The following is an 11,789-nucleotide window of genomic DNA, read 5'->3' as shown; positions in this document are numbered from 1 at the left end:
TTAGATATTACCTTTTAGACCTAAAAGTACAAGATGACAGTACAAGAACCCCCATATATCTGCTGTTCCATGACCAGTTACCCACCCTTGCCATAGCAGCTGCTATAAGAGTCCTGAGCAATGAATGGCTAAATTCGAATCAAGTAGCACCTTAGAAACCAATGAAATTTTGGGAGGGTATGAGCTTTTAAGCATCAACGCTCCCTTTGTCAGAAACAAGTAGGAATGGAGATCCATGAGTCCTTATATCCCAGTCTGAAGGTGGGAAGGGTGTTGTAAAGAAGAGTCAGGATGCAGAGGTACAGTGCAAAAGGTAATATGAACAACAAAGAATGTGATCGAAGAAGTCACAATTGGCTATAGCCAAAATAGCAACTGTGAAAGCATACAGAATTTCATACAGGAACTGTTAGAACTGTCCCAAGTCTACATTAATTATATAGCATGAAAAAAATGGAGCCTCTCCAAAATTAAAATGTGTCTAAAATGCATTAAGGTGGCTTTTTTATGATTCATCTATTTCAGGTTTTTCCTTGCGTGAGCTCAGAGGAATGTGTGCGGCAGGTTAGGCTAAGAGGTGACTTGTCCAAGGCCATTTGGTAGATTTTATTAGATCAGTAGGAATTTGAATTTCCCACGTCCAAGTCCGCCTTCTTTCTAAGCCTGAATGCTAGCTATCAACTTAAATTACTATGGCTGTTTCCACATGAATATTTTGCTTTGCCTTGACTTCCTTACAGAAGCGCATGATGTTATCTCCTATTTGTCTTGGTTCGGTTCCCCCTCCCGCCCGCTTTGCTACAATCTTTTCAAAATGTACTTGGTACAATCTTTTTAGAAAGACAGCAGTCAAAACAATATTGGATGCAGTGTGAACAGGAAAGTGTACAGTCTTGCAGATTCCACACACATTGGTACAATTTTCCTTGCCATAGCCCCAGCCCATTTTGCTACAGAGTTATAAAGGGAAAGGTGCAGGTTGCACATAGTAAATATTTTGAAACATCTCTACATAATCATTAAATTAGAAGGTTGGTTTTCAAGTCCTCCCAAATGATTATGGAAAACAATTCTGCATTATGTCACAGGTATACGAACTACTCCTCACCAACATGAACTTACTACAACAGAAAAATGAAAGCAACAGAATCTTGTGGCACCTGGAAGGCTAATGGATTTACTGTGACATACGCATACAAGGACTACAGTCCACATGATCAGAGAGACTTGAAGTGCTGTCCTCAATTGACAGATCTATACATGCAAGTGAAGAGAACCAAAGTTGTATACAATGGAGCCAAAAGGCTCATAAAACATTTAAGATGAACAGCGGGATGTAACATGTCTCTGTAAAACCAAAACTAATGTAAGATATGAACCACCAACAATTACTGTGACAAAATTATCTTTCTAGTCCCATTTACCTTCATTTAACACAGGTAGTAGGGGAGGGAACTCAGGTGGCCCTGAGTGGGCAGAAAGGCAGGATATACCTGTTGTAAATAAATAAATAGAAATCCATGGCCCTGATCAAGATTGAAGAGAATTTGCTTATAAATTTTAGAAGACATTCTTCACTTTCTCTTTGGCGCTGAAATAGATTGTTGCTGTGTTTCAGCTGGGCCTCATAAATCTGCATGTACACTGGAAGAATTTCAAAGTACTTATATGCAAGTGTTAATACATGAGTATGCTTTTACTTCTGAAACTACTTCTCAAAATTACTCCCTTGATAATAAAAGCTCAGCAGTATCCACATAGTTACAACTCCATCAGTCGAGAACAAATTATATATATTAAACACAATACACATTATGAAGGAAAGCTAGCCTCCATTTACCACGAATTGTGCAACTCTGGTCCCTCTTGTCTTTTATACTCACATTTAATACCCTAATGAGATACACTTTTATTACAGGGGGTGAGCACCTGTGTTTAGTTGTTGACCTGTGAGGGGGCGGGGCTGCTGTTTTGTGTGCCAATTTCTCATTTTCAGTACACCAGACTTGTTCCAGAACCTGAACAGAAGTTCTGTTCCAGACAAGTTAATTCTTATGCATCTGGAAGATAGCTGTACACTGGAGTAGTGTAGTGGTTAAGAGCTATGGTTTGGAGCAGTGGACTCTGATTTGGAGAACCAGGTTTGATTCCCCGCTCCTCCACATGAGCATCGGAGGCTAATCTGGCGAACTGGATTTGTTTCCCTACTCCTACACATGAAGCCAGCTGTGTGACCTTGGGCAAGTTACAGCTCTTAGAGCTCTCTCAGCTCCACCTACCTCACAGGGTGTCTGTTGTGGGGAGGGGAAGGGAAGGTGATTGTAAGCCGGTCTGAGTCTCCCTTAAGTGGTAGAGAAAGTCGGCATATAAAAACCAACTCTTCTTGTTCTATATGTTTTATTGTAGTGACTGTTTTGTTTTGGGGTTTCTATCTGGATAGCTTCAATTTTTTTATCTCGTGTTCACAGCATGCCAGGGATTCAACCTAATACTATGTTGTTTAGTACATTCTTAGGAGCCCCGTGGCGCAGAGTGTTAAGTTGCAGTACTGCAGTCAAAAGCTCTGCTCAGGACCTGAGTTCAATCCCAATGGAAGTTGGTTTCAGGTAGCTGGCTCAAGGTTGACTCAGCCTTCCATCCTTCCGAGGTCGATGAAACGAGTACCCAGCTTGCTGGGGGTAAAGGGAAGATGACTGGGGAAGGCACTGGCAAACCAACCCGCAAACAAAGTCTGCCTTGGAAACGTCGGGATGTGATGTCACCCCATGGGTCAGGAATGATCCAGTGCTTACACAGGGGACCTTTACCTTTTAGTACATTCTTATCCTGACTATCCCTTCATGGAGTTCAGGGTAGAGTACACCATTTACCCTCCCTCCATTTTATCCTCACAATGTGAGGTAGGTTGGGCTTGAAGGTCACCCAGCAAGATGCATGATGGGGGGGGGGCGGGCTTTGAATCCAGGTCTCCCAGATCCTAATCCAACATTCTGACCAGTAAAACACACTGACTCTCCTGTGCCCAAGGAAGACAGCAAAGCATCCTACACAGGATGCTGACCAAGAGGCCTTAAAGATGGTCTAAAATAACTGTTTTTCTGTACACATACACACCCCTTTTCAACATCCACTCAGAGAGGAAGTTCTGGAGAACTCAAAAGCTTTGTGCTTATTTTGCTTGATGTTCATAAAAAGTATTATAGTGACAATTTGTGGGGGGGTTATGTTGCAGAACAACGTCATGAAACCCCTCTATCATCTCCTTTTTGATAACTCCACAGAGTTATCCAAGAGTCCAGTAGCACCTCAAACCTACTTCATAAGACAAAAATCAATGACATGGGATTTTTTTTACACGTGAAGTGTTTTCTTTAGAAAGTTTTAAGTATTTATGAATTTTAGGTATTTTACAAGCTTATGCGTATTTTGCTTATGGCTTTGTTAATGAGCAATAAACCAAACTTAAGTGAATTTAGGATGGCATAACAGACCTTCATTTAGGAGGTCAAGCCAGAACCTGCTTCATAAGACGAAAATCAATGACATGGGAATTTTTTTTACACGCGAAGAAGTGTTTTCTTTAGAAAGTTTTAAGTATTTTATGTATTTATGAATTTTAGGTATTTTACAAGCTTATGCGTATTTTGCTTATGGCTTTGTTAATGAGCAATAAACCAACCTTAACTGAATTTAGGATGGCATAACAGCCCCTCAATTTAGGAGGTCAAGCCAGAACCTACTTCATAAGACAAAAATCAATGACATGGGAATTTTTTTTAAACGCGAAGAAGTGTTTTCTTTAGAAAGTTTTAAGTATTTTATGTATTTATGAAATTTAGGTATTTTACAAGCTTATGCATATTTTGCATATGGCTTTGTTAATGAGCAATAAACCAACCTTAACTGAATTTAGGATGGCATAACAGCCCCTCAGTTTAGGAGGTCGAGCCAGAACCTACTTCATAAGACAAAAATCAATGACACAGGAATTGTTTTTACACGCGAAGAAGTGTTTTCTTTAGAAAGTTTTAAGTATTTTATGTATTTATGAATTTTAGGTATTTTACAAGCGTATGCGTATTTTGCTTATGGCTTTGTTAATGAGCAATAAACCAACCTTAACTGAATTTAGGATGGCATAACAGCCCCTCAGTTTAGGAGGTCGAGCCAGAACCTACTTCGTAAGACAAAAATCAATGACATGGGAATTTTTTTTTTACACGCGAAGGAGTGTTTTTCTCTGCGTGTCCCCCACCCCCAGCCTAACCCCCTTTCATGAGGCGGCCCTCGAGCACCCGTGACTATAACAGCCCCCTAACGTGTTGTCCCCCTAAGCCTCTCCCGAACGGCTCTTCCCCCCCCCCCACACACACACACAATTCCAGGCCTTTCCCCTCATCCCCCCCCCGCAGGAACTGCCACAGGCGTCACCAACGGACGCTTCCCAATCCGCGCCAACGGCCCCGGAGGCCACGCCCATCGCCCGCCCACAGGCCGGCTCGCTTACCTCCGCCCCCGCCTCAGGGGCCGGGCCCAGGGCGAACCGCCGAGCCCGTGGGTCGTCTTTTGCCGCCGCCGCCTCAGCCCGCCTCCGGGGCTCTCCGGGGCCTTCCCCCTCCCGTGCCGCCCAGTCGCCGCCCGAAGGCAGCGAGGCGAGGCCGACGGAGGGCCCGTCCCCCTCCGCGGCGGCGGCGCTCATAGCGGATTTCCACAAGCTAAAAAGCGGCGGCGACCGTTAACGGCAAGTTCTGCCGCGGCTTCTGAGTCCCCGGCTGCGGGCTGAGGCGAAGCCCCTCCTCCCGGCGGCGGCTTCCCGCCAGCGAGGTTGGGGCGCCCCCTAGCGCGGCCAACTCGGAATGGCGCCGGCGGCCGCCTGAAACCGGGAAGCAGAGCCGCGCTGGATGCTGGGGAGGGTTTTTGCCGGGGGGGGGGGTTTGACCGCACTTTGTATTCCCAGCGATGTATTAAGAGTTTGGAAACGTTCGGTCTTTTTACAAAACAGCGTTTTTTAACACCAAATCCACCTTACAGAAAATTTTACTGGATACAAATGATCACCTTATTCCCAGGATGTATAAACTACTGTTGGAACTATATTGTGAAGGAGAACGGATGAAACCTACTATGATCAGTTGGGCGCAAATGTTAGGTCGTGATATAATGCTACAAAAAGGGAAACGGCTTTGGATGAAAGGCTTAAAACTCTCATCTTCGCACTCATTAAAGAGAAAATGTATATAAAATGATGTATGAATGGTATCTAATACCGAAGATATTAGCAAAATCGTTCCCATCAATGTCACCTAATTGTTGGAAATGCAATGCAGAAGTAGGATCTTTTCACCATGTGTGGTGGACTTGTGAAAAAGCCAAAAAAATTCTGGGAGATGATATATAATGAAATAAGGTTGATTCTTCAGCAAAACATTCCAAAAACACCTGAAATGATGCTATTTAGTATGATACCGGATAATATTTTTACTCATCGAACCTTTTTGATATATACAACCACGGCTGCACGTGTGATTTATGCAGCTAAACGGAAGACTGGATACCAGACAAGGAGGACTGGATAAATAAGATGCTGGAACTGACTGAGATGGCAAAACTTACAGCTTTAATAAATCAAAATGATAATGTACAATTTTGGGGGAAATGGGAGGTGTGGAGAATTTATTGTGAAAATCAATTTTTAATGGGACCATTTAAAGGATATTCTTTGATCTAATCCTTTATCTATAGCCTGCTAAATAAAACAATATTAACATATGTTAAATAACAATAAGATTAGCTTTGCTAGCAAAAGATTTAAAAAAAATTTAGATGAAAGAGGGTGAGGGGGAAGTCACCTTATTGTTGAATTGTAATATTATTTGCTTTTCTTTTTCTTATTATTACCATTATTTTTAGTATTGGATATTGTTTCATATGTTGATATATTAAATGAAGAAAATAATAAAAATTATTTTTTTAAAAAAGTTTGAAAATGTTGTAAAAAACATCTCTTTAAAAGAGCGTTTGGATACCACGGCTTGTAAATGGTTGGAAGACGTCTTCACAGCTAAAGGGGCCAAGCAAAGTGCAAACAGTGTTTTTCATAATGTTTTCAAACTCTTAATACATCGGTGGGAATACATAGAAAGTGCATTGCTGGGAATACAAGTGCGGTAACAGCCAATATTATGTATTCCCAGCGATGTATTAAGAGTTTGAAAACGTTATAAAAAATACTGTTCGCACTTTGGCCCCTTTAGCTGTGAAGAAGTCTTCCAGCCATTTTTTTAGCTGTAGTATCCAAACCCCCTTTTAAAGCAATGTTTTTTTATAACATTTTCAGACTCTTAATACATCGTTGGGAATACATAATGCGGTAACCCCCACTCTCTAGATGCACATTCCCCCCCCCTCCAAATTCTTAAAACAAAAATAAGCCCCCATGCAGAGTTCTGAGAATTCGGATGGGGCAAACGCATCTCTGTGTGTGTGAGTGTGTGTGTGAAGTGCCATCAAGTTGCCTCCAACTCATGGCGACTGAATCGTTGGGGGTTACCTACTTTGTATTCCCAGCGATGTATTAAGAGTTTGAAAATGTTATAAAAAAACACCGCTTTAAAAGGGTTTTTGGATACCACGGTTTTTAAATGGTTGGAAGATGTCTTCACAGCTAAAGGGGCCAAACAAAGTGCAAACAGTATTTTTATAACGTTTTCAAACTCTTAATACATTGGTGGGAATACAAGCGCGGTAACCCCCAATATGTCCTCCAAAATGTCCTATCTTTGACATCCTTGCTCAGCTCCTGCAAATTGAGGGCTGTGGCTTCCTTTATTGAGTCAATCCATTGGGTCTTCCTCTTTTATTGCTGCCCTCAACTTTTCCTAGCATGATTATCTTCTCCAGTGACTCTCGTTTTCTCATAATATGACCAAAATACGATCGCCTCAGTTTAGTCATTTTAGCTTCTAGGGTCAGTTCAGGCTTGATTTGATCTATAACCCACTGATTTGTTTTTTTGGCGGTCCACGGTATCCGTAACAGTCTCCTTCAACACCGCATTTAAAAGGAATCTACTCCCTTCCTATCCACTTTCTTCAATGTCCAGCTTTCACACCCATACATAGTAATAGGGAATATGATGGCATTAATTAACTTGATCTTGGTGGCCAGTGACACATCCTTACACTTCAGAATCTTTTCTAGCTCTTTCTAGAGAGCGGCAAATCCAAGCCCAATCCTTCCATGGATAATGATATTGGAGGATGATTATCTCAGGCCTTGGGTCATGTAACACACTGACTCTGGAGTAAGGGCTAGTTCACACATGAAGGATAATGAGGAGGTGGACTGTACAGCTTCAGATTGCACACTGACATTTTAAAAGGGGGGCATTGCCTGAAAATAAAAAATAGTCTTCTGGGACCTTAAAGAACAATTATTTACTCTATAACCTGCCTTTCACACCAATGGGGACCCAAAGCAGCTTACAACATTCTACTGTCCTCCGTTTTATTCTCACAACAACCCTGTGAGGTAAGTTTGGCTGAGTGTGTGTGACAGGCCCAAGGTCACCAAGCAGGCTTCCATGGGATTTGAACCTGGACTTCCCAGATTCTAGAAGTAGAAAAGAGCAAGAGTCCGGTAGCACCTTAAAGATTAACAAAATTCATGGCAGGGTATGAGCTTTCGTGAGCCACAGCTCACTTCAGGTATCTGAAGAAGTGAGCTGTGGCTCACGAAAGCTCATATCCTGCCAGGAATTTTGTTCGTCTTTATTGACAGACTAACACGGCTACCCATCGTGATCTGTTCCCAGATGCTAGTCTGACACTTCAATCACTAGACCACACTGAGTTAAGACTGATCCACAGGTTGTTGGATGTTGCAGTACATCAGTGATTCTCACCTGTATTTTCCCAGGTGGCCAAGACAATCCATTTATGAATGATTGCTGTAGTGTAACAACACAGTATCCAGTGATGTGTGTATATACAAGTTTTATTCTAGCGGATCTTGTGGACAAAAGCCCATTTCTTCGGATGCTATGAACTGACTGCTTCTGTTTCATGTAGGAGCTATGAAAAAAAAACAAAATAGTCTTGAGGCACCTTAAAGACCGAGTTTTAATTCAGTAAAATAAATAAATGGTGAACGTACAGTCCACTTCTTCAGATGCTATGAATGTCAGTTGGGCAGTCAGTCTTTATTACAGCCCACAGGCCATTCAAAAGCAGAAAAACACTATTATGTGTATCCTCACTATGCAGTCATTTTATATGAAAATGAGGAAAAAAGCAGGAAAAGGGACCATAACATGCAGGAGGTACCAAGTGGAATGTAATGATGTAAAATTCCAACCTAATCAGGGAAAAACAGAGATCCTTCTTTACTTTTGCAAAGGTAGAAAACACCCACAATAGGTAACTAGTAGGTGGTCTCCATATGTTTCTTGATTTCATTTAATTTTACATCACTATGTGACATCATTACTGCTTGCATTTCATGGCCCCGAGCCTTGCTGTGTTTTGTTGTGTTTTACATAAAACAACTACATAGGTAGGATCCACTTATTACATTATAGCCTACTTCTGATGCATCTTAAATTTTTATTTTATTTTGTTCGATTTATACCCACCCCTTCCCAACCCAAGTTGGGCTTGGGGCAGCTTCCAACAGTATATATCATACAAAAATTAAAACAACAGGGTTAAAACACTCTTCTAAATTCCATTGGTGTCAACAGGCTTAGAAGGGTGGAAACTCTTCTTAGGATTGTACTATAAAGGGTATAACTTCTAGAAAGATTTGAGCCCCACACAAATTTTTAAATGTACTGCTAACCCTGGACACATAAGATCTAGTTTATTTTATCCATATAACCCACGGAATATGCACCTATAGCATTTTAAGTCACAGGTTGGTACAATGATATAATTTCCACTCTTCCCTCTCATTCTTTGGACAAACAAAGCCACAGGAATCTGCCCTAAATTTACACATGTTTAAAAGGAAAGACTGGCTGTCTATCTTATTATCAGGGATTCAATGCGAGTTCCATTTCTGTCAGGGCAGTTAAAGAGTTAGCTTGTTTATATCAACAGTTTAGATAGTCTCAAGGTGGTGATGAAATGACAAGATGTAAGTATTCTATTGGCTAGGGAATCGCCATTGCAAACGTGCAGAAAGGCACGGAGTCAGAATTATTACCCTGTTCCTTTGTTAAAGGTGTGAAACTTTGGGGCAGGTTGTGTTAGTTACTTTTGAATCTCACAGAAGCAAGATGCCTGTTCTTAGCTCTCCTGAGCTGGGACACAGACAAAGGGGTTTAAGCCTTAGTACCTGCTAGCATTCCTAGCAAGATTTATAGGGAACTAGATAGAAAGATTGTTATTTGTTTTTACTCCATGTAACCCTCCCTAATTTTAGAAAAGTAAAGGATTTTTGTTTGATTAAGAGAAAAGTATTTGACTCTGTTCTGTGTGCTTGACCTGATTCTCTCTAACCACAATCACGATCCATTGGGCCTCGACAAAACTCTACACTTATGACTCCTGTTCTTCTGTCAAGGTCAACTTCCTTCTGTTGCTTTAGCTTGCAATCTCTCCATCCCTGCATTATCAAGCCATTGGTAGTTGCCTGCAGCATTTTAACAGTCACCTACCCTATTATTTCAATCTCCAACCACTGCATCTTCTTCTATTTCCCTGTCACTTAATCATGGTCACCTTTCCCACTCTCAGTCCCTTCACCTAGTTGCTCATATTGAAACCGTTCTCCTGTCCCCTAACCCTACTACCCTGCCACCATTTCCGCCTTCCCCTTTGGAGGTCTTCTCCCAGATGTCTAGATGTCTTGCGCTGAAGATGATGGTACAGACCTCCTTTCCAAATTCTAACAGCTTTAACCCCTTCCTCCATCCCTTTGCTTCTCATGCTTCGAAGCTTATTCATATATTTCAGCTCCCGTTTGACATTTCTGTGTCACCACCACTGCCACGCTTACTCTCAGCTTTCATTAAAGACCTTGATGCTTGCCTTGCCTTCTTTCTTTGTGTCCATGTCCTCTATCCAGCCCTGCATCTCCAGTTTGCTATTTGGTGTTTCTACTTGGACATCTCATTGCCATCTCAAATTCAATATGTCCAGGAAGATTTTAATTGTTCCAAGTCCTCATCTCCTTGCCTATACTCCATATTCATGAAGAATGTAGCAATCCATCCTGTTGATCAAGCATGAAGTCTTATCTCGTTTCCTCCCTCTCCTTTGCTCTTCCTAGTGGGTAGCCGTGTTAGTCTGTCTGCAGTGAAGAAAAGGGCAAGAGTCCAGTAGCACCTTAAAGACTAACAAAAATATTTTTTTGTTATCTGAACAAAGTGAGTATCTGAAGAAGTGAGCTGTGGCTCACGAAAGCTCATACCTTACCAGAAAATATTTTTGTTAGTCTTTAAGGTGCTACTGGACTCTTGCCCTTTGCTCTTCATATTCAGCATTTTGCCCACTAGCTTCTTCCCAAAATTAAAAAGCAAATCCTGACTTTCCTCCACCTCAATGGAAAAGGAAATGCTTCAGAAGCACTCACAAGAAGCATCACCTTTGTGCCTGTCAGGAACACCCATTCAGAAACAGCTGCCTGCATCATAGGAGGATGCTTGCTTTGAAACCTCCTAACGTTTTGTGGAACCTTCTGACATTTTATGATTGGTTCCCTCTCTCTATGGCAACCATTTTGTGATTGGGTCTCCTCCTTTCCATGGCCATTTTGGGACCCACAGCCTGTTCTCAAAATTGAAAATGTGCCACAGGTTCAACAAAACTCAGGATCCCCATCTATATATTTCGTTATACCCTTATTAAACACATAGAAAAGACCTGTACACATTAGTATTCATGTTATGTCAAACACTCATAACATCCATCTAAAATGTTATGTATTATGTATCAAATAGCCCAATTCAAAGAAGGCCAGTGTGAAGTAGTGGTTATCGTGTAGGACTGGGATCTGGGATACCAAGGATTGAATCACTGTTCTGCCATGGAAGGTGATCTTGGGTCAATCATATACATTGAGCCTAATCTACCTCGCAGGGTTGTAGTGAGGATAAAATGGAGGAGAGGAAAATGATATAAGGTGCTTTAGGTCCCCATGGGTCACAGAATAGATAACTAATAACAATATAATGTTAACATAAATAACAGCAAACTAGCTCATTTGCCCTCAGTGGGCAAAATATATCACAAGTCCAAAACCCAAATAAGCAATAGGGAATTGTCAATCACTGAGAAGATGCTTTCTCCTTCAAATGAAAAAACTTTTCCTTTTCATCCATAGGTATATGAGCCTGGGAGATCAGCTTTGGATCACCAGTAAGTATAAATATCAAGAATCAGGAGACAGAATTTCCAGATATTACTTCCTCCGTGTGCACTTAAAGCTTCGTCAGACTACAGGCGTAGTCAACACCACAATGGTATCCAGTAGTCTTACATCTGGGTAAACGCAAGTTTAACACATCGTTTTAGCATAAGGAATCATCGTGGTCCAGCAAATTACTTGTTGGATAAGAAGAAATATAATTGGGTATCACCAGGAAGACATCTTATGATTAAACCTGCAATGCAATTCCATGTAAAGCTACTCCACTCTATGTAATTGGTTTTAGTGGGCTTAGACTGGAGTAGTTTTGCACAGGATTACACTGTTTACTGTAAAGTGACTGTATTCCTTTGCTGAACTCTTTCCCAGCAAAGGACACACACATTCCTTTTATAATTTATCGCAGAATATCTTATAGA

At 41.3% G+C, this 11,789-nt stretch overlaps 1 protein-coding gene across 1 annotated transcript in view; it reads right to left on the bottom strand.

Moving 5' to 3' along the window:
• Positions 1-4,699, bottom strand: part of BCAS4 (breast carcinoma amplified sequence 4) — a 63,725-nt gene extending 59,026 nt beyond the window's left edge. Inside the window, exon 1 of the mRNA XM_056844883.1 lies at positions 4,508-4,699. Within this exon, the coding sequence (XP_056700861.1) occupies positions 4,508-4,699 (192 nt within the window). The remainder of the gene's footprint in view (positions 1-4,507) is intronic.
• Positions 4,700-11,789: the final 7,090 nt, after the last annotated feature.

The sequence above is a fragment of the Euleptes europaea genome, chromosome 2 (assembly GCF_029931775.1).
Source record: "Euleptes europaea isolate rEulEur1 chromosome 2, rEulEur1.hap1, whole genome shotgun sequence".
In the NCBI taxonomy this organism is placed as follows: domain Eukaryota; kingdom Metazoa; phylum Chordata; class Lepidosauria; order Squamata; family Sphaerodactylidae; genus Euleptes; species Euleptes europaea.
Note: the sequence above shows the minus strand (reverse complement) of the source record. Positions and strands in the feature narration are given on the sequence as shown.